At 43.6% G+C, this 22,216-nt stretch overlaps 2 protein-coding genes and 3 non-coding genes across 8 annotated transcripts; all 5 read left to right on the forward strand.

The window, feature by feature from the left end:
• The first annotated feature begins 9,140 nt into the window (after positions 1 to 9,140).
• Positions 9,141 to 13,699, forward strand: RPL17 (ribosomal protein L17). Its single transcript, XM_047697778.1, has 7 exons — positions 9,141 to 9,195; positions 9,934 to 9,986; positions 10,072 to 10,112; positions 11,047 to 11,181; positions 11,426 to 11,524; positions 12,441 to 12,632; positions 13,619 to 13,699. The coding sequence occupies exons 2-7, from the start codon at positions 9,947 to 9,949 to the stop codon at positions 13,664 to 13,666; spliced, it is 555 nt and encodes a 184-aa protein (XP_047553734.1). The 5' UTR covers positions 9,141 to 9,195; positions 9,934 to 9,946; the 3' UTR covers positions 13,667 to 13,699.
• On the forward strand, positions 9,786 to 9,851 carry LOC125082768 (small nucleolar RNA SNORD58). The gene has a single exon (XR_007122086.1). It is a non-coding gene; the product is annotated as a small nucleolar RNA SNORD58 (small nucleolar RNA).
• LOC125082769 (small nucleolar RNA SNORD58) lies at positions 10,194 to 10,259 on the forward strand. The gene has a single exon (XR_007122087.1). It is a non-coding gene; the product is annotated as a small nucleolar RNA SNORD58 (small nucleolar RNA).
• On the forward strand, positions 11,281 to 11,346 carry LOC125082767 (small nucleolar RNA SNORD58). Its single transcript, XR_007122085.1, has one exon. It is a non-coding gene; the product is annotated as a small nucleolar RNA SNORD58 (small nucleolar RNA).
• An 848-nt stretch (positions 13,700 to 14,547) lies between the features above and the next one.
• C12H18orf32 (chromosome 12 C18orf32 homolog) lies at positions 14,548 to 20,109 on the forward strand. 4 transcript variants are annotated; one of them, XM_047697779.1, is made up of 3 exons: positions 14,548 to 14,657; positions 17,916 to 18,106; positions 19,409 to 20,109. In XM_047697779.1, exons 2-3 carry the CDS (start codon positions 17,942 to 17,944, stop codon positions 19,472 to 19,474), a joined length of 231 nt encoding a protein of 76 aa, XP_047553735.1. In that variant the 5' UTR covers positions 14,548 to 14,657; positions 17,916 to 17,941; the 3' UTR covers positions 19,475 to 20,109. The 4 variants fall into 4 exon arrangements, with proteins under 4 accessions (XP_047553735.1, XP_047553736.1, XP_047553737.1 ...); XM_047697780.1 differs by having other exon boundaries at positions 14,559 to 14,657; positions 17,919 to 18,106; XM_047697781.1 differs by lacking the exon at positions 14,548 to 14,657 and adding an exon at positions 14,731 to 15,236.
• Positions 20,110 to 22,216: the final 2,107 nt, after the last annotated feature.

The raw sequence follows: 22,216 nt of genomic DNA on the forward strand, positions 1-22,216 counted from the left end.
GTCTTTGGAGAACGCTAATGGCAGAAAGGGGAAGAAAGGGCAGTGAAGAGTTGAGGGAAGAGGAAGAGAAGTTGGGTATGTCTAAAGGCAGAGCGAGATGCTGAGGATGCTGAAGCGGGGAGTGGGGGCGGGCTTGGGAGAAGCGAACCTTGGGAAGGTCAAAAGGCTCTGAAGTGAGGAGGCTAGACAGGCACAAGGTCTCTTGCAGGTCATGAAGTAGGGGACAAGCCTTCCTCCAGGAGTGAAAGGGCCCCCCACCCCCAACCCCGGGAACTGGGGAAAGATAAAGAGCTCCGGACTAGCAGCAGAGACAATGGCTTTCACATTTCCCAGGACAGGACCCCCATCCAGGCACAGTTTTCTGGTACGTATCAGACCTTATGGCTCAACATTTGATTTTGAAATAATGTGGCAACTACAGAAATCACCTAGGGAAAGAGATGCCCATCTCTGAGACCTTCTATTTGACTTTTTAAATATTGTTTTGATTTGTTGAAACAGATGAATGTATATTCCCTGTTTTTAACATTGAATTCATAAATTTAAAAAAAAAACTGAAAAATTTGTCTAGAGAATGTCACATGGGCAAAACGAAAAGAAGTCCCCTTCAAAAACAGAGGGGAGCAAAAGCCACACACTTTATCCAGGTGCCTTACAAAAGATCCCCACCACCAGGAAGACCACAAAGCAAGAAATGTCAGGACAATATTTTTTATTTGTGCAGTTGGGCAAGTTAGGGATCACTTTCTGTTACACAGACAGCAACAGAAGAATGTTTCTTCCTCTGGGTAATGAGAGGGTTGGGCTCAAAGACCTCATCAGACCCTTCCAGCTCTAATGGTCTCACTGCCTTTGAGTGAATTTTGCTTGGTTAGGTATTATAAGTCAGTACTGTTTCCCTCTAAGCTGCAGGGTTTCCCAGAGTGAGTCTTTATCATTCTTTCTCCTTGCTTTCCCACTGGCCCCACCCTACCCCAAACCCCACTCTCTGCCCACTCAGAGCCTCATCTTTGAAAAACTTTAAAATCAGCGCAGTTTGGAGGAAATACAGAGTTCATTAGATCAAAGTCATATTTACATGACAAGATAAACAGAACTTGCTACCCCACAGTCTTTGCCCAAGAAATGATGGAAAAAAGCTTTACCCAATGCTAAGCTGGTGCCATCTAGTGGCCCATGGTGTCACTCAGCCAGCCCACAACAGAACACACCCTTCAAAAAAAAGTTTTTGTGAACAAAATTAAGGTTTTTATCCAAGCTAGCCCTTGGCAAAATTGTGAAATCGAAGACACATTTTCCCATTGTCCTCTTTCTGGAATTCTCCCCCAGGACAGGCAGGCGTAATGGAGAGAACAAACCCTGGAGTCAGGCCAACCCAAGTCAGGTGCATCCCGTACCACCTATTAGCTATAGGATCCACGGCAACTTGCAAAACGTCCCCGGGTCTCAAGTCTATCTTCTGCAAAATGTGGGCATTACAGTATTCCTTACAAAGTCATTGTGGGGAGGAAGTGTGATGAAATGTGCCCAGCATTCAGCGCGCCGTAGATGCACCCTAAGTATTAGCTCCATTCCCAAGTCCATCATTATTTTTGAAATGGGAGTGAAAAACATAAATACTGAGCTCCAGTCCCTAGCAGTAGCAGGAAACAACCACGTGCAGAGAGCTCACCAGAAGAGGCTTTGAGAAACTCGATAGATGTGGGCAAATTAACAAGGGATGTGGAAACCTCCAGAAACCTCACAACAACAGAGAGAAGTTTCCACACCCAGGACTGAGGGGACAAGGAAAGGAGAAACTATCATGGACCCCAGTGGAGTGTGAGCCTGGGAGGAGGGGCAGTCTGGCAGGGGCTGTAGTCTGAGAGGGAGAGAGCCTCCTCAGAACCTGATGCCAAGATAGCAAAGGAGCTGGGAAGAAATAGCCTGATCCCTTTCCCCCTGACCTCCCAACTTCTACCCATCCTTATCACTGGCCACAGCCAATGAGAAGTCAGCTGACAGAGAGGCCTGGGTCCCCAGGCTGATGGTAAGCTCAGCCTTATGGGACTCAGAGCAGGGCACAGACACCAGAGAATGGATCTGAGGGAGACACCCAGAGGATAAGCACTACAAAATGTCATAGAGGAAATCCTTGCTTTGGGAAAAGTATCAGAGCAGGTGATGTCCAAGGATACACTGTAAGGAGAAAGGAAAAAAGAAGGAGTGAACCAACGTTAACCAAATATCTATTTTATGCTATTCACACTGTCTTCTAACTTTCTCTTATAACTTTCTGAGCAACCCAGTACAATTGGCTTTGTGATCTTTCTTTTTATGGATGAAGGAGCAAGCTCAGCAAAACTAAACAACTTGCACTGAGACAGCCAGCAGGGAAGTAATGGAATTCCATCCCCAGTTACTGGATGCCAGAATCCCTGTGGGTGATCTCCTCTGCCCCCCTGGTAGCTCTGGGAGGTACGGAAAAGATGGACCAGGCAGCAAGGAGGAGGGGGCAGCAGCCCACCATCCTGAGAAGCAAAGAAAAGGTCTCTGACCCCCTGAATAAGAGATTACATTTTCCTTATTGTCATGGAAAGAATTCCTCTTTCCTGGCAAATAAAGCCCAATTCTAAGTGAAGTTCAAACAGCACTGGAGGGAGGTTTAGTCTGAGGACAGCAGAGTCAATGTCTGCCAAGGGATTAAGACTCTCCTCCCTTGGCTGTCCAGGGGCCCAGGAGCCAACCCACCGAAAAGTATTATACAAAGGAGCAGGGAGATGGATGACAATGCTAAAAAACAGAACATTGAATATTCACGAGTAAGAAAATCCCCAAAGACATTGTTTTCTGAGAAGATGGTCAGACTAATCCATATTGGCCAACTGAACAACCAGGCCCACAGATTTTTTTTTTTCCCAAAAGATTTATAGCGTCAACTAAAAACAGTTGTCTGGACAAACTGTCAGACTCCCACAGGGCCCACTTGACGTCTTGACTTGTCAGGTCAGAGAGGAGAATGGCCACTACTTTGAAACGCTGAGGGTTTGTGGTTTCCTGTTGTTCCCTGGAGATCTACATGTAAGTGAAATCCCAGAGGTTGCCATTACAGAGAAGCCAGTAGAAGGTCTCAGGGGAGTGGTTTTTCAGTCATGTTTGAGGAGCCCAAAGGCCTTTGCTCAGACACGCCCACCTTCTTCACCTTTGCCAAACTCAAGACCTTGTGCCTAAATTTCTGCTAGTTTTTCTGGGGCTCTGCCACAGTTCAGTCTGAGGTTCCTGGCCTCCCCAAATCATCTGGCACCTCAGAGCCGGAATAATTCTCCTCAACCTGCTTTTGTTAGGTCCCTCCTGAAGAAAGCAGGCAACAGTAGATGGAGAATGTGGGAGTGTGGGCCAGGCCCTGAGAGACTTGCAAAAGCTGGAGTGAAGTTTCAGACCCAGTCATTAAACGGACTGCCCTGAGGCAGGATGGGGAAGGGAGCCAAGGGGCGCCAGGAAATTTGGAGGTTACTGGTAAGCAGTCAGGAAGGCAGGAACGTGCAGAACTGGCAGCCGGGATGGAGAGAAAGAACATAGACATTGAGGATGGATATGGGTTCAAATCCCCACCCAGCCCCTTTGAACCTTGTTTTTCTTATCTGTAAAATAAAACAATAATGCCTTCTGTGGTGGACACTTGAGATGTGCCTCCCTAGTTTCTCTTCAGGAAGGAAGGACCTTCTCCATCCTGAGGATGAGCTGAAGAAAATGCCTCACCCAAGGTCACATCTCCTTTCTGGGGAAGCCCACAACCAGTGACTAATCCATGAGTGGTACAAAAGTCCAGCCCCCACCCAACTTGGGACAACTATGAAGGAACATCTAGCTCCAGAGTTCCCCTAGGTGGAGCTGGGGTGCTGGCAGAAGCCTTCACTGGGACGCATCACAACCTACTTAGTCCTCTGATCAGTCCTACTTCCTTTCCATAACATCGAATCCCTGAGCACCACTTAATCTCTGCCTCAGACTCTGCTTCCTGGGAAGAACCATCTGGGACACCCCCCTCATCCATTCAGGAGGTTCCAGAAAGCAGCAAGTGTAAAGCATCTAGTCACAACACCCAGCATAATGAATGTCAACCTCTTTCCCTTCTCCAAATTTTTTTTTCAAATTTTTACTTAAATTCTAGTTCATTAACCTACAGTGCAATATTGGTCTCAGGAGTAGAACCCTTCTCCCGATTTAACCCAGCTTGACCCAGTACGTGATCAGCCAAACCCTTAAAGGCTACTGTAACATTTATTCAACTAGTATTGACATGGTATCCCTCTGCCACAAATCTTTCATGGTGTCACGGAACACGGTCTGCAACTCAACATAAGATCTGAACACCTCGGGCGCCTGGATGGCTCCGTTGGTTGAGAGATTGTCTTCAGCTCAGGTCATGATCCTGGAGTCCCAAGACTGAGTCCTGCATGGGGCTCCCTGCTAAGCAGGGGGTCTGCTTCTCCCTCTGATCTTCCCGCTCTCATGCTCCCTCTCTCTCATTCTTTCTTTCTCTCAAATAAATAAATAAAGTCTTTAAAAAAAAAAAGATCTGCATACCTCTTCGGGGCGTGATTCCTTGTTCATTTTATGACATCACCTACACTGTGTTCACTCCTTTATAGACTGTGTCTGTGTCTTGCTGTCTTCCTCATTAGACAGTGGACTGTCCCTTGGCATTATTATACACAGTGCATGACCCCCCTGTATAGGCAGCACCTTCTAGGCCAAATGGATTCATGATGACAGAAAGAAAGAAATTGTTAAAAATCTGTGGTTTGGCCGCTCAGTCTGTGGCACCTCCTTAAGGCAGCTCTGTGAGACTAATGCCCACCCTGTTGGGATGCCTGAGTGCCTCACTTGATTAAGCGTCTGCCTTCCAGCTCAAGTCATGATCCCAGGGCCCCCTGCTCAGCAGGGAGCCTGCTCTCCCTCCCGCCACTCATGCTCACTCTCTTGCTTTCAAATTAATAAATAGGTAAAATTGGGGCGCCTGGGTGGCTCAGTGGGTTAAGCCGCTGCCTTTGGCTCAGGTCATGATCCCAGGTCCTGGGTTCAAGCCCCACATCGGGCTTTCTGCTCAGCAGGGAGTCTGCTTCCTCTTCTCTCTCTGCCTGCCTCTCTGCCTACTTGTGATTTCTCTCTGTCAAATAAATAAATAAAATCTTTAAAAATAAATAAATAAATAAATAAATAGGTAAAATCTTAAAAAGAAAAAAAAAAAACTAATGCCCACAGTCATTTAGAAGTACTGAAACTTCTAAAAAGAAGACTAATACTAAAAAATAACAAATATATAAAGAAAAGAACACCTATTACACATGTATAACTATAAATTTTCACAAACTGGGTTAGTACGCAGGCGAAGAAACTGTGTAACCAGCACCCAGATCAAGAAACAGAACCTCGGGGCGCCTGGGTGGCTCAGTGGGTTAAGCCGCTGCCTTCGGCTCAGGTCATGATCTCAGGGTCCTGGGATCGAGTCCTGCATCGGGCTCTCTGCTCAGCAGGGAGCCTGCTTCCCTCTCTCTCTCTGCCTGCCTCTCTGCCTACTTGTGATCTCTGTCTGTCAAATAAATAAATAAAATCTTAAAAAAAAAAAAAAAAGAAACAGAACCTCACCAGCACCCGCCATCAGAAGACACCTTGTACCTTCTTCCAGGCATCTTGCCCCCTCCAGAGGCCACGACGATGCTGATTGCTTACAGAAAAGATTAGATTATCTCTTTTATGTAAACAAAGTCTTATAATATAAATACAATCATACTCTCTTTGTTAAAGATTTTTATTTACTTATTTGAGAGAGAGTGTGTGTGTGTGTGAGTTAGAGGGAGAGGGAGAGAGAATCGGAAGCAGATCCATGCAGAGTGCTGAGCCTGACGTGGGGCTCGATCTCATGACCCCAAGATCCATAAGATCCTCATGACCAGAGCTGAAACCAAGAGTTGCCGCTTAACTGACTGAACTCCCCAGGCGCCCTACAATAATACTCTTCTGTGACTGCTTTCAGTCAACACTATGTTTGTTAAGCACATCCCTGATTTTACATCCCATTGTGATATTCCCTGCTGTAATTTAGAAAGTATTTCCTATATCCTAAAACAATGCCCTCCGGGAAGACAGGTTACTAAACTACTGCTGGAAAAGTACCCCGAAATGTCCACAACTTTGCAACAGAATTTAGATAGGATGAAATGCTATGAAAAAGCTTCTTTTAAAAAAAGAAATCCATAACATGTCATGCTGTTAACCTTGGACATCCTTCTCTGAAACATAGTAATTTTCTGTTTGACAAGTACTAATGTAGCACTTCCCACATCCCAGGCGCTGTTCTAAGTGCTCTACCAATAGGAACCCGTTTAATCCTCCTGACAGCCCTGTAAGGGAGGCTCTGTTATCATCATTCCTATTTTACAGATAAGGAAAGATAAAGATAGGGAAACTGAGATGCAGGAAACTTATGTAACTTTCTCCAGGTCAGACGGCTAGTGAATGGCAGCCCTTGCCAAGGCGGGAGGAGACGACATTTGAAACTAGAAGTCCATCTCCCGTGTCTATGCCCTTAAACACCACACTATAAAACATTCAAGATAATGCTGACAAAACTGAGCAGAATGCTATGACCCTTGCATATTTAGGTGTATTAGGAGTACGTTCCTTCTTATGTTCCTTGCTGTGGGAAATCAGTCTTGTATTTTGCAATGCCTTCAGAATCATCTGCTGCAAAAACTTCTACTACCTTCTATTGCCAGATACTCTTCCTTCCGACCACCAGTGCCAAATCGTTCCGGATTTTATTATTATCCACTTGCAAGGTTGATCCTAGAACCCTCCAAGTCTCTGACTCTGAAAATCACATTAAGCGGGGCCCATGCTCCCCGAAGTATTCAGTAAATGGCCTCTCTCCAAAATCCCTCGAGTGGTTTAAGAGAACAGGATTGCAAGGACATCTGCCTCACAGTTCAAAGTTTGCTCAGCGAGAAAACCCGTATGAAATGCTTAAAGCTATGCCTGCTCCTGCCAAGTGCTGTCGAAAGTCAACCATGTTTCTTCCTGTCACCGTATCTATCAAACCGCCTGCAACCACACCGTCTCCAGGTCCTCTCCTGCTACCAGCGATGATGTGCTCCTGCCTTGCTCTAGGGACACTTACGCTCCTGATCCATCTCCACTCTCCTTTGCAAGAACTCAGCTCTTAAAATTATGCCTTCTTTTTCAGAGTCAGTTTCTCCTCTCAGCTGGAGGACTCGCAGCTGAGGCCTCTTTCCAGTGTCTCCCATCCTCTCAACTCTTCCCTTAATTAACATATGATCAAGAGAGCATTGCAAATCAATAGGGAAAACAAAGATGATTTGACAAAGAGAAAAAGGTATTTCAAGCTTTACAGCAGATGGAGACAAGATTCAAACATGAAAAATAAAACCATGTAGTCTCCCCCAAATGAGAGAATTTCTTAAAATGATCAGAGTAGAGAAGGTTTTTCTAACACAAAACCATAAAAGAAAAAACAATGAGAAATTTGAAAACATAGAACTAAAGCATTTTGGGCAAAGTGAAAAGCACCATAAACAAAGTCAAAGCACAAATTACAAAGGTGGGGGGGTTGAGGGTGAATGGATATTTGAAACTCTTTTTGTTGTTGTTGTACATCTGGGATTGTATTTCTTCTTTGGGGTTAGGGTTGAAGGGAAACAGGTTTTAGCTGAGAAACTTTTTTGCTAAAATTGTGCCTTGAAAGTTTTAAATAAGTAGCAGACCATGCTCAGGAGGGAGTCTCCTTCTCTCCCTCTCCCTCTGCCCCCACCCATTCATGCTAGTTCTGGTGTGCCCACAGGCACCCTCTCTCTCTCTCTCTCTCTCTCTCAAATAAATAAATAAAATCTTTAAAAAAAAATAATGTCACAATAGCATAAAAAAACTAGTGTTGCCTGGGTGGCTCAGTGGGTTAAGTCTCTGCCTTCTGGCTCAGGTCATGATCCCAGGTTCCTGGAATCAAGCCCAGCATCAGGCTCCCTGCTCAGGGGAAAGCCTGCTTCTCCCTCTCTCACTTCCTCTGCTTGTGTTCCCTCTCTCGCTGTGCCTCTTTGTGACAAGTAAATAAATTATTTTAAAAAAAAGAGAAAGAAAGAAAGAAAGAAATCCTCCCCTTTGGGTCAATTGATTGTCAATAAAAGTGCCACAGCAATTCAATAAAGACAGTGTTTTCAACAAATGGTGCCAGAGCCTCTTATTAATATCCATATGCAAAAAGATTAATTTAGACCCTTCTGTCAAACAAAACTGAGTCACAAAAACTAATTCAACCCAAATGTAAGAACTTAAACCGGGGAGTAATTTGATGTCTGGGGCTAGCTCAAGCAAGAGACGTGGAGTGGAAATTTAGTTTGGGTGTTCTTAGCCTGCAGTTGAAGCATGTGAGGGATGCTCCATCCTCTACCCGGCAATGGGACTGGAGTCCAGGAGAGCGATCTGGGACTGAAGTCTCTGGAACCCAGGTCAAGGAACAAAGAGAGCTTAGGGCATTGTCCAGAGTTCTTTCACCTAGAATTTTAATTTGCTTGGAGTGCCTTCTATTTCAAGGGCGCCATTGGTGGTGTTAGGCTAAGTGCTAACACCACCAATGGCTGTGAGGGAATAACCAGATAGATGACTTGGGTGAGAAGAAAGGTAAGATTGTGCCCAAGGGTTTTTCTGCACCATTAGAAGATCTAGAAGTGTCACTCTTCAACCATTGCAGTACAACTGACTGGGTGATATTCCCGCCCCCCTGAGAATTTTCTGATTATTGTAATTACATCCCATTCTTTGCATCTTCTTAATTGTCCATTAACTAACCACTTTTAGGAGTACATGATCACATAATCAAATCTAACAAATGTTGGAAAATAAATGTCTCATCTCTATCTAATAATACGTAATCCTGTCCTAGAACTACAACCCTGTTTTTAATCGACTGATATTTAAAATCCATAACTTTATTTCTGGATACCAGAAAAAGGAGAATTTTGAGACATTCCCTAAAAGGGCAATTCATTTCCAGACCTTCTAAAACATATTCCACACTCCCTTTCTCCTAGCGCTCCGCCTCCTTTCGAATCACGTTTCTCGGCTGGAAATCTCGCGAGAGATCGAGTTCTCATGAATTCTCCCAGGAGCCACCGGTCTTCCTCTTCCTCTCAGCGGCCTGGGGTGAGTGAGTGTTTGCCATGTCTCTGGACCGCCGAATCTCCCGGTCATCGCCGCCATCCTGGCTTCGGTGGCGCTAATGTCCGTGCCCCCGGGAGGAGGGCGTCTGCGGCTACTGATTCTTCGCTGAGGGCGATGTCCTTTGGTGCACGGGGACGTGTCGGAGCAGAAGGCCGCGATGGGCGGGAATGGGGGTGACGAGGGGTACGGGCGGCCTGTCGTCAGTGCGGTTTCTGACTTCGGAAGGCCTGTGTCTTGCTGAGTGCTGGCCGGGTACGCGGCGCGTGTGTGGCTGCAACGAGAGAACGTTTTGGGGGAATTAAAGTCGGGTTGAGCCTTTACCCGTTTGAACGGGTGTTTCAAGGTCGCTGGCGCTCATTGTAATGGCCCAGAAGGACCTGGGGAGACGGCGGCACCCCCAGAGAGGGAGCGCCCTGCCACGCCGAGGCGTCCAGTCCTTTTACTCCTTAGGGATCCAGAGCGGGGGTTGAAACTATTTTCCTGCGGAGGGTCAGAGGGCTGTTGGGTCCGTGTCCTCAGTCTGTGTCAGCAATGCCGCAGCCCCTGGTAGATGCTGGGGGAGAAAAGGATGGCCGCGATGATGGCGTTTCTTAGGACACCTTTGGATTAACCGTGAAAACAAGTACTTTCTGAGCGGCCGTTGGTAGGAGTTCGTACGTACTTACACTGCATCGGTTACAGTAAATGCGTGTTGACAGAATTCCTCCGCCTCCCTTCCAGGTGACCTCTGAACATGGTTCGCTATTCGCTTGACCCGGAAAACCCTACGAAATGTAAGTGAACAATATATTCTTTATGGGGGCGTGGTAAGAGGAACAATGAGATGCCCAAAATTAACCAAAACTTTCCGTTTTTTAGCATGCAAGTCAAGAGGTTCAAATCTCCGTGTTCACTTTAAGGTACGGGAATCAACTTTTATGGTCCTAAGAGTTGTGTCACATGTTCCAGGGCATCCCCCCCCCCCCATTCTGAAAAGGTGACTGCAGTGATGCGTTTCTTAGGACACCTTTGGATTTACCATGAAAATGAAATCAGTTCTGAGCGGCCACCTTTGAGACATTGGCTCTATAATTGTCAGTCAAATAATGAGCACTTCAAGGTCCATGGAATTTGGTAAAACTACAGGGGAACCACTTAACCTAGTGTAGAGATCCAAATAATGGGACACAAACAGTTACAGCATGATGGGGTTAAAACGTACACTTCATAGGGGTTTGGGATTTATTTTCCTGTAACTTCAAGCCAATTCTCCCTGGCTTTTATTTATTTATTTTAAGGATTTTATTTATTTATTTGAGAGGGAGAGAATGAGGGCCAGAGACTGAGACGGGGAAGCCCCAGGGAGAAACAGACTCTCTGCAGAGCAGGGAGCCAGATGCAGGACTCATCTGGAGACTCCACGATCATGACCTGAGCAGAAGGCAGTCGCTTAACCCAAATAAGCCACCCAGAAGCCCCTCCCTGGCTTTTAATCACAGATTTTTTTTTTTTTCTTCCCTCACTACATTACCTCAACTTTTAAGAATGGGAAGTCTCTGGGGCACCTGGATGGCTCAGTTATTAAGCATCTGCCTTTGGCTCAGGTCACGATCCCAGGGTCCTGGTATCGAGCCCCGGGAAGCCTGCTTCTCCCTCTTCTACTCCCACTCCCACTGCTTGTGTTCCTCTCTCACTGTGTCTCTGTCAAATAAATAAAATCTTTGTAAAAAAAAAGGATGGGAAGCCTTTAATTCTGATTCAGCATAGACATTTTGAAAAACCTAGAATTGAATGTTTACTTGAAGAATTGTTATCCTTTAACACGGGTAACTCAGTTTTACTGTTTATACTTAGAACACACGTGAAACTGCCCAGGCCATCAAGGGTATGCATATCCGAAAAGCCACCAAGTATCTGAAAGACGTCACTTTGCAGAAGCAGTGTGTGCCATTCCGTCGCTACAATGGTGGAGTTGGTAGGTGTGCCCAGGTGAGACTTCTTAGTTGCTATCTGAAATGACATTGTAACAGAACGTGATTGGGTGGGGCAGGAATATTTAGAATCTGCCTTTAATCAGGTTCTTCCTGGTTGCTGTGATGACCAACTTAGGACACCTTTGGATTAACCATGAAAAAAAACTGTGTTCTGAGCAACCTTGATAAAATAAATCATCTTGGTTGTAACACTGAATTAAATCGGGGGAATGAGTAATCACCTCTTGGATTTCTTTCAGGCCAAACAGTGGGGCTGGACACAAGGTCGGTGGCCCAAGAAGAGTGCTGAATTTTTACTGCACATGCTTAAAAACGCAGAGAGTAATGCTGAACTTAAGGTACCCAAACCATTAACATCTTTATATGTATACAACCTGGATGGTTGTTCAGTTACTGATGCTGTTGTCCCAGATTTGTTTCTTTGTCTTGATTTTCTCAGTAACTAAATTTCCCATTAATTTTTTAATTTAATCTCTACCTCATATTTCCAGAAGACCAAAATTTTGTCAGTGAGGATCTTCAAAAGCATAGTCTTCAAGCTTAACTTTTCCCCTATAAGCCCAGTGCAAGAAAAAGAAACATTATCTCCCATGTATTTTACTCAAGGGTTTATAACCTTTCTAGTACCATAGACAGACATTTTTGGTGATGTCATAAGTCTTATGGTGACTTATGAATTTCACGAAATATTTGTAAATACAAATGTCATTAAGTCATGGTGACTTAGGAATTTCACAAAATGTTTGTAAATACAAACAGTAGAAATCATTTGGAACAAATAGAGGTTCCAAAATGATTGCTTTAGTAATGGTTAATATGGTTTGCTGCCTATGTTCATAATGGAGAGACATTAAATTAGTTAATTAAGGGGTCTGTCTCTTCTGTGCACTAGCCATTACCCCTTTGCATTTGGAAATCTAGGCCAAACTGGAGTTATGTAGGTCTGGCTATAACCCTTCTAGCTGCTAAACCGCACGGCTGAAATCCTGTTTTTCATCAAGGCTTAGAAATTGACACTATCAAATCTGCTCCCGTTAATGACTTTCAGGGAGGCCACTTAGAAACTGCCTATAGCATTGGGTTTTGATAAGTTACTTAGATTTAAGGAAAGATGCTTAGAATAAAGGTAAAAACAAGTGTTTGAACAGCTATGCTATGTAATTAAGAATTGCCTTATAAAGGTAAGGACTTGAGCCAGTGATTGGGTTTGTGGTGTTGAGATAAAGGTGTTGATTTTGTTCTCCCTCTTCCCAGGGTTTAGATGTCGATTCTCTGGTCATTGAGCACATTCAGGTGAACAAAGCCCCCAAGATGCGGCGTAGGACTTACAGGGCTCATGGTCGGATTAACCCATACATGAGCTCTCCCTGCCACATTGAGATGATCCTTACTGAAAAAGAGCAGATTGTTCCTAAACCAGAAGAGGAGGTTGCACAGAAGAAAAAGGTAAACTACTCAGTCTTGGTCAGTTTTGTTTGTTTATGGTACTGGCTTTTTTATATTATGTTATATCAGACTATGTAATTATCTGCTGATGGCCCCACCTACATGTCCATAGACACTTTAAATGCACTATGGGCAAAAAATGGGCCCTTCCCCTCTTCCTCACCTCTCCAAACTAATCTTGTTTTCAGTAAATGATCAGTTTACTGTTCTTTTCTACTGTTTTGAGTTCTTTAAGCTGGGAACCTGGGAGTGATTCTAGACCCCCTCCCTTCATGCCTAATGAATTTAACTTCTGTTGATTTTACTGCTTAAATATATTGTCCTCCATTCTTTTTTTTTTTTTTTCTTTTTCTCCTTTAAAATTTCATTTATTTTCTTTTAGAAAGAGTTGGGGGCGGGTGGGGCAGAGGGAGAGACTCTTCAAGCACAGGGCTCCACTCCAGGCGCCGTCTTATGACCCTGAGATCTAGAGCCAAAACCAGAAGTTGGACACTTGACACTTAAACGACAGAGCCACCCAAATGCCCCTGTTGTCTTCCATTCTTGTTGCCACTTAGACGTGGTCTCGATGCCTACAGTCTTCAGCAGACTTCCTACTTACTCTCCTTTCCTTACATCTCTCCCTCCCCCTGTGCCATTTCTCTATGCCAAAAGACTGGACTCCCTTTACATTAACATTTCCTATTTTTCCTGAGTTAAAACCTACTCCTTGGGGCGCCTGGGTGGCTCAGTGGGTTGAGCCGCTGCCTTCGGCTCAGGTCATGATCTCAGGGTCCTGGGATCGAGTCCCGCATCGGGCTCTCTGCTCAGCGGGGAGCCTGCTTCCCTCTCTCTCTGCCTGCCTCTCCGTCTACTTGTGATCTCTCTCTGTCAAATAAATAAATAAAATCTTTAAAAAAAAAAAAAAAAAACCTACTCCTTTAAGATGTGGTGGAAGTTGCTCCAGGAAACTTGTAACAGACCTTTTGTTTTTATTTCTTTTCCAGATATCCCAGAAGAAACTGAAGAAACAAAAACTTATGGCCCGGGAGTAAATTTGCACAGAATAAATGCAAATAAAAATAAAAGAGAATGTTGGTTGTCTTTTATTACTAAATGTATTTCAAGTATCCTCACAAAATGGATCAAATGAGTTTTCTTCTGATTAGAATTAGAAACATTCTTCTGTTTGTCCTGTGCCATTAATTGTTGTTAACAAACATGCTGTTTTGAATTTCTTGGTGCTTTGCATAATGGAATTTGAGCCTGGGCATATTTCTGAGTTTCATCCCACCTACTTTGAGACTGAACACACCGTACAGTTAATCCAATTACAACTCAATAGCTTTTATTAGATTCAATTATGCATCCATTGCCAGGTAAACTTTTGGACATTCTTCATTATCCAAAAGAGGAACCGCGGCTGTAGTCTAGGGTCACTCCTCACCAGAACCTGTCCAGTCCTGAGCAACCACTGTGTAGATGTCTGTGTGTTTGCCTCCCCTGGCCATTTCGTGGAAACAGCACTGACTTTAACTGCATGACATGTTCTCATTTCTCGTGGGTCCACACCAAGAGCGTAGTGCAGGACAAACGCGAGAAACTGCCAAAGCTTAACTACCAACTGAGGGTTCCAGTTCTCCAGTTGGCTTCCCGCCGTCCTAGTCTAAAGGACTAGGCTTTAAAGAGCTTCGACCTAGTGAAGAGCCACGACTGCTCTGGGTAACAGCCTAGCCCTCACGTGCAAGTGCGGGGACTTCCCCGATGGTGAACCGCTTCCTCTTTTCTCACGGTCTTGGGTTTTGCTCGAGTAACCCGGGCAGGGAAGCCCCGCTCTTCCTCGCCCTCCGCAGGGCTGGAGCGGCTGGTGGCTGCGCCGGAAGCCAGGCCGCGCCTCCGCTTGCGCGTCACCGTTACGTCCTGGGCGCCCTGCGGCTGACGCAGGCGCGCCTTTGTCGGCCCCTTTTGCGGCGCCCTTTGGCTCCGCGGCAGCACGTCCCTCCCCACGGAAGTGCGGTCGTCTCCACTCGGACCCGGTGGTCGCAGGTGAGTGGGGTCGGGTGGGCCCGGGCTGGCGCCTGCGGGTCGGGCGATGGTTGGGGATGGCTCTGGTGCTGTGGAGCCGATTCGCAGGCTCCAGCCCGGGCGGCGCTAAGCGAGCCCTACCGGCTCGCAGTTCGCCTGCTCTGCGCTCCCCGCGGCCCGCCAGTGCTCACGGGTCTACCCTGCTTGGCCCTCCAGGCGCGCGCCCCTGCCTGCTCTTTCCACCGCCCCCCACCCTCCTGCTGGCCTGCGTCCCGCCTCTGTCTTTCTGTGCGTTTATTCTCTCGGCGTGTATTGTCGGCTTCACTTCGCTCGCCTGTCATCGTCACCAGCATTCGCTCTTACTCTCTCCTGTCTATTCAGGCCTTGTCTTGGACTCACCCTGCCCCGTAAAATGATGTGCTAAACTGGGTTACTTGGAGGGAGGTGGCGTTCCCCCACGGTACCTGCCCGATTTCTCATAGAGCCTCACCCTTTTCCTCTGTATTCCATTGTCTTGGACGAAGCCGAATGAAAGAAAATCTCTCTTCCAACAGCTTAAATCCATTTTGCTCGCTTTGTTGTACTATCAGAATTAGCTTGGTGAGAGCAAATAAAATATTTTATCAATTTATCCTAGTCACCTTCTAAACCTTTGTAAGCTATGTTTTCCACATGTGTGAAGTAAAACCTCACCCTAAGGAGTCCTGTAAGGATTAAGGGAGAGAGAAAATACAGTAGTTTCATCATGAAGAGAACTAACAATGTTTATAAAAGCCATGATTATGACATAAGTGATTGGTGGTACTTGTTCTTGAGAATTTAAAACACCGTAAAGTAGGTAAAAATGAATCTGTGATGGACTTCCAGTCATTAACTTAACCTAGTCCTCGGAACACTATCAGTTGTGTGGAAGGGTTTATGTTGGGTTGTGAAGGCTTGATAGGAGGGGAATAACTTAATCACTGTATTTTTGCAAGGGAAAAAGGCAAGAGCATTGAGCTAGGAAACTAGAGTTGGGAATTCTGGTCTCAGCCAACTCCCGTTACTATTTAGCTCTGTGTGAACTTTGAACAGGTTGCAACTTTTGTGTGTGTGTGTGTGTGTGTGTGTGTGTGTGTGGTAACAACCTTTACATAGCACTTAATACACGCACACACTCTTCTGAGCTTTATATTCATTACTGACATATCTAATCCACATTTACATCCCTGGGAGATAAGGCTATTGTCTTCATCTTCCACAGGAGGGCATCAAGGCAGACTCATTAAATAAGTTGCCCAAGAACACCCATCTCGAAAGTGGTGAAAGCAGGCTTCAAATCTGGGCAGCTGCAGCCAGTCCGCTCTGATTATTAGGGTGTTGTGTCTGTAAGAGTGCGAGATCTAAACCGGATCACCTCTACGTCTCTCGAGGTCAAATTCTAAATGTCTATGACAAAAATAATGATTCCTTGAAAAATGCTAAAAAAAGACTCACTGCTCATTTTCACTAATTTCAATTAGAAAATATGCTCTTTAGAATTTTGAAACAATATTTTGGTAAATTCTTAAATTGTTACTTTAGTTTGACCAGGGGACTGTTTTAAAGAATCCAGCTATGAATCCTTTATAAAACAGCTGATCAATCCTTAATATACATTTATGTTTACTTGTTTATAACTATTATAACTCGTTTCAAAGTGACATTACTTTGGGTTATCTGTACCACTGCTCACTTGTGTTGTGAATATTTAAATTGCTTTAGTGTAGTCATGGTGCTGACTCCTTTGCCAGCAAGCTACTAAATTTATAATATTTTGAAAATTAACATCCTGAATTAGCTTTATGCAGTGTTCTGAAGCTTTTTAGTTTTTCAGGCCTACACTAAGGGATTAAAAATTCCTGTAAATTTAAGAGGTCTTTAGTTCAATAGTACATTATGGAAGTAATATTGGTTCTTTTTCAAGAAATTGCTGATTTGAAGAAATTCCAAGATAATTTCTAATCTTCGAGGAAATTAGAGGTGTTAACTTTTTTTTAAAAAGATTTTGTTTGAGGGATGCCTGGGTGGCTCAGTTGGTTAAGCATCTGCCTTTGACTCTGGTCATGATCCTGGGGTCCTGGGATTGAGTCCCGCCTTGGGCTCCTTGCTCAGCAGGGACCCTGCTTCTCCCTCTGCCTGTTCTGCCTGCAGCTCTCCATGCTTTTGCTCTCTCTCTAACAAATAAGTAAATGAAATCTTAAAAAAAAAAAAGATGTATTTGAAAGAGAGCCCCTACGTATGCATGGGGGGAGGGGCAAGGGAGAGACTTTCAAGCAGACTCCCTGCTGAGCACTGATTTTCTTTTTTCCCAGCTCAGGAGCTTGATCTCATGACCTGAGCTGAAACCAAGAGTCAGACCCTTAACTGACTGAGCCCCCCAGACCCCCCTAGAGGTATTCATTTTTTGAAATGGACAACATACTTACAACAATACTAACACCAAATAAAATATTTTTATTACTCAGTTTACCTTAATTGTTATTAAAACAAAAAAAGCAAATATATCAAAGGAGATTTGTTGTCTGGGAAAGTCCAGCTGGTTTGCAGCCTACAGGTCTTCCAAAGTGGTATCTTTTTTTTTTTTTTTTTTTTTTAAATAAGTCAGCAGTAGAACTCCAGTGCTCGCTCTTTCTTTCTTTCTTTCTTTTTAAGGTTTTATTGATTTATTTGAGAGAGAGACACAGCGAGAAAGGGAACACAAGCAGGGGGAGTGGGAGAGGGAGAAGCAGGCTTCCCGCTGAGCATGTGGGGCTCGATCCCAGGACACTGGGATCATGACGTGAATCGGAGGCAGACACTTAACAACTGAGCCACCCAGGCAACCACCAAAGTGATATCTTAATGAATTTCGTATTACAGGATTTGCCCTTAGCCTTGGAGGTTTAGCTAATAAATACTGTCAGTCTCTGAAGATGGTGAGGCTGAGTTTTGAGAATTAGAGGAGTTGATAAAGGCAAAGGGCCTAACTGCCTAGTACCCAGCAGAAGTCCATATCTTAGCTTTATCCTTAAATTTATGGTTGAGCAGCAGTGATTGGAAGGGTTCGGAGGCAGGCACCTCCCTGTTATTTTCATGTCTACCACCTCTTAGTCCTTTATAGAGAGCAGCACTTTTATTTAATAGATTTGTGCATTTAGCTAACAAATAATTTAGATTTTCCCTTTAACGTAGAAATCGTCCTTTCAAGTATCTTCATCTAGGTAAATGCCTTTAGTTGTTCTTCTGTGATGACCTGAATTGCTTTCTCGCACACGTCAGCAGCTCAGGAGCTCCAGCCTGGGAGGATGGTGTGCATTCCTTGCATCGTCATTCCGATTCTGCTCTGGATCTACAAAAAATTCCTGGAGCCCTACATATACCCTCTGATTTCCCCCTTTGTGAGTCGTATGTGGCCTAAGAAAGCTCTTCGAGAATCCCACGATAAAAACAAAGGCAAGGTAGACTGTAAGGTAAGAACATTAAAATACCTTGACTAAGGGCAGGTGGGGAGGGCGGTACAGTCAGGGGAAATTACTTGCCTTTGAAAAGGCACGTTTTTGGAACCAGAAACTTCATTAATGTGTCTTAATTTCTTTTTTTCTCTACTTTTTTGTTGTTGTTGTTGTTGTTAAAGGTTTTATTTATTTAGAGAGAGAGTATGAGCCGGGGATGGGGTCGGGGCAGAGGGAGAGATAGAGAAAGAATTCTAAGCAGTCTCCATGCTCAGCATTGAGCCCTTTGTGGGGCTCTCTCCTATGACCCTGAGACCGTGATCTGAGCCTAAATCAAGAGTTAAACCAACTGAGCTACCCAGGCGTTTAAGCTTAATTTTTTTTTTAAGATTTTATTCATATGTTTGACAGAGAGAGAGCATAAGCAGGGGAAGCTGCAGGTAGAGGGAGGAGGAGAACCAGGCTTCCCGCTGAGCAGGGAGCCTGATGAGGGACTCCATCCCAGGACCCCGGGATCATGACCTGAGCCAAAGGCAGCCACTCAACCAACTGAGTCACCCAGGTGCCCCAATTTCTTTTTTTAAAATAAAGGGTTTAGGGTGTTTTTTAAGTAATTAACATTTGGTTTAAACTAAGGTTTTAAACTAGACTTCTGATTAGTGTGTTTGTTCCTTGTCTTATAGCCAAGATAATTACCAATATTTCTTGGCTGGTAAGAATAATAATAAATAGCTAATGGACAAGAAGAGATAATACTAAAATATGCCAGTTTCACTGATTGATAACTTTGGTAAGAGATTTAGTTGGAAGGATCATAGAGATTTAAAAAAAAAAAAAAAAATGGGTAGCCTGCATGGCTCAGTCAGTTAAGCATCTGCCTTCGGTCAGGTCATGATCCCAGGGTCCTAGGATTGGGTCCCCTGTTGGGCTCCCTGCTCAGCTAGGAGCCTGCTTCTCCCTCTCCCTCTGCCCCTCCCCTTGCTTGTATGCTCTATAAATAAAATATAAAATAATATAAATAAATATATAATATATATTATATATAATATAAACAATATAATATAACATAAATAAAATCTTTTAAAAAATAAATTAAAAAACAAAATGAAGTTATTTTTTAAAATGAATATTTGGACAACTGTTTTTAGCATTGGTTCTTGTTAAGTTTGACTTCACCTGTGTTTTGTACTAATTTAGCCTTCCTGCACATTTCTAGAAGCAGAGTTTTTTCATTCTGAAATTTGTTGTTGGTTTTTAAAGAGACGATTTCTTATAATGAGTTGTAATAATATCTAAAATGTTCTTTTTTTTAAATTTTAGGGCGCAGACATAAATGGATTACCAACAAAAGGTCCGACGGAAATCTCTGATAAAAAGAAAGACTAAAGTTGATCCAAAGGATCTCATTGTTTTAAAAATGGACCTGGTAATATGAAGCACCTTGCTTGCAATTGTCTCTGACCTTTTTCTCTCTGAGACCAGAATTTGGAATAGATAGCTTAGATACTCACCTGATACTAATCAGGAAATACATGATATTTATATTTTAAAAGTGTTTAGTTATATTTAATGATCTCATTCCTGAGTTCCTATTTCATTAAAGTAGCTTCCATTTCTATTATCGCAGTTATGAATAAATAGAAGGTTTGTGCCAGTAGACACTGCTACTAAACCAGTACTCAAAAATCCTTGAGTTCAGGCTCTTTGAATTTGAGCGGAGTACAGTGTTACTGTGGAACAGTGCAGTGAGACTGTATGGTGAAAGGAGGGGGTTTGGGGAGATGATGAGGACTTCAAACATAAAAATACAATTACTTCCAGGGGAACAGAGCAGCCTACTTCTGATAGTAATTCCTGCTTACTGCTTACTTGCTCTGAGGAAGATAGAAAAGACGGGGAAATTGGGAAAACGCCTTTGAAAAATGGAATACCTTTTACAAAAATATCTAATGTATATTATAAGATTCTAATCCTTGTTGCATTCCTTCTGTTCTTACAAAGTTTATTAAATATTCAGTTTAGTTTGTGGTTCTTTTTTCCTTTGCAGTTTAAATATTTAAAACGGACATCTGTTGCCATATCAAAAAGCAGAAATACATGGTGATAGCATCTGCATAGTCCTACAGCAACAATCTTTTCTTTTTTTTAGTTTTAAAGATTTATTTATTTATTTATTTGACAGAGATCACAGGTAGGCAGAGAGGCAGGCAGAGAGAGAGGAGGAAGCAGGCTCCCTGCTGAGCAGAGAGCCCGTTTGGGGGGGAGGGGTGAAGGCAGACATCACTTAGGTGTCCCAGTCTTGTCTTTTTTTAAAGAATACATTGTATCCATTGTTTCACATACAAGACACTCCAGAATTTAGTGTTTTTTAACGCAGGACTGGGTAGTTCTTTGCTGCTCTGGGTCTCCATATGGTCTTTCATCCCTGTCCTTCTTCACATAAGTGTCAGGATGTATAAATACTCAAAGATGATGTGCCTTATCTTTATTTTGTATGTATTTATTCTCTGTGGGGTTAGAAGTCCTCAGTCCTAACTGAGGCTCTGTTAAGCTGTGTGTATGGTTAAGTCATTGATCCATCCTTGATTTCATTGATACAAATGATTTCATTTGGATACAAATCAGTAGCTTCTAGTTTTTCTGCTCCAACCCACCTAAAGGATAAGATAAATCCCCTTTAGCAACTATATTCAGTTGATTAGATTATGGTGGGGGTTTTTTGCAGAGGGGAGCCCCTGATTAGGTTTTTTTTTAAGGTATTTAAAACTATATTATAAAAAAAGGAAATGTTGGGGCACTTGGCTGGCTCAGTCAGTGGAGCTTGCAACTCTTGATCTTGGTGTTTTGGGTCCAAGCCCCATGTTGGGTGTAGAGATTACTTAAAAATTCTTGAAAAAAGGGCGCCTGGGTGGCTCAGTGGGTTAAGCCGCTGCCTTCGGCTCAGGTCATGATCTCAGGGTCCTGGGATCGAGTCCCACATCGGGCTCTCTGCTCAGCAAGAAGCCTGCTTCCCTCTCTCTCTCTCTCTCTGCCTGCCTCTCCATCTACTTGTGATCTCTCTCTGTCAAATAAATAAATAAATAATCTTTAAAAAAAAAAATAAAAAAATAAAAAAAAATTTCTTGAAAAAAAAAAAAGTTCATAGTAAAAGAATGCAAGAGCAAGTTAAATGAACAGTTAATGTTCTTTCTGTACCCTTATTCTAGCTCCAAAGATGTAACCACTGTTAGTTTTCTGTGTACCTTCTGCCAACTTTTTTTTTTTTTTAAGTAGGCTCCACACTGGGTGTGGTGCCCAGTGCAGGGCTTGAACTCATGACCCTGAGATCAAGACCTGAGCTGAAATCACAAGTCAGATGCTTGACTGACTGAGCCACTCACGTGCCCCTCTGGCAGCTTTCTTAATTTGTTTTTATTAAATATATCATTTCTTTAAAAATCATCATATTTCAAGGCTTATTACATCATACTTCCTTAGTCCCCAAAGGCATTACTCATTTAGCTGTTGCTGTGTCTTGTCGTTTAGCTCCATATTTCTAAATAATAGGTAAAAATAAATATACTGCTATTTTTGGACTTGTCAGCTGTTACTTTCTGCCATGGTTCAGATACTGTGGTCTTACACTGTAAGTCCCTCTACTTCTACACCTCCTTCTAATATGTTTTTGTAAATTTGGGTTGTCATTAATTATTATATCATCACGAGTGCACCAGCTGCCTTCCATTTGCCCCTCCAAATCTGCTGCCTTTACCCTACTTTGATGCCCAAGAAACTATATGAACTACATCAACAGACTCTAGACTCTGTTGAGTTTTCCCAGTGGGGCTCTGTAAGGGAGGAAGGGAAGTAAAGTGGAAGGTCAAGTTACTTACTCCCTCTGCTGCCTCTCTCCCGGTTCTCTTCATGGTAATTGTGTTCCTCAGCCAAAAGTCCTGCACCTCAAGTTGGCCAACTGCGTGTGACTTCATTTGCCACTAACCTCTCCCTCAATCTGTCCTTTTGGGCCTGATAGGGGTGATCACATCTCTTACTGCTGGTTCTGGGTTACTGTGTTATCTCAAGGGTGCCATCCACTTTCTGGGACGCTGACTTACAACAATTAGCATCAGGAACTCCTCACCGTAGAAT

This window comes from Lutra lutra, chromosome 12 (assembly GCF_902655055.1).
Source record: "Lutra lutra chromosome 12, mLutLut1.2, whole genome shotgun sequence".
NCBI lineage: Eukaryota > Metazoa > Chordata > Mammalia > Carnivora > Mustelidae > Lutra > Lutra lutra.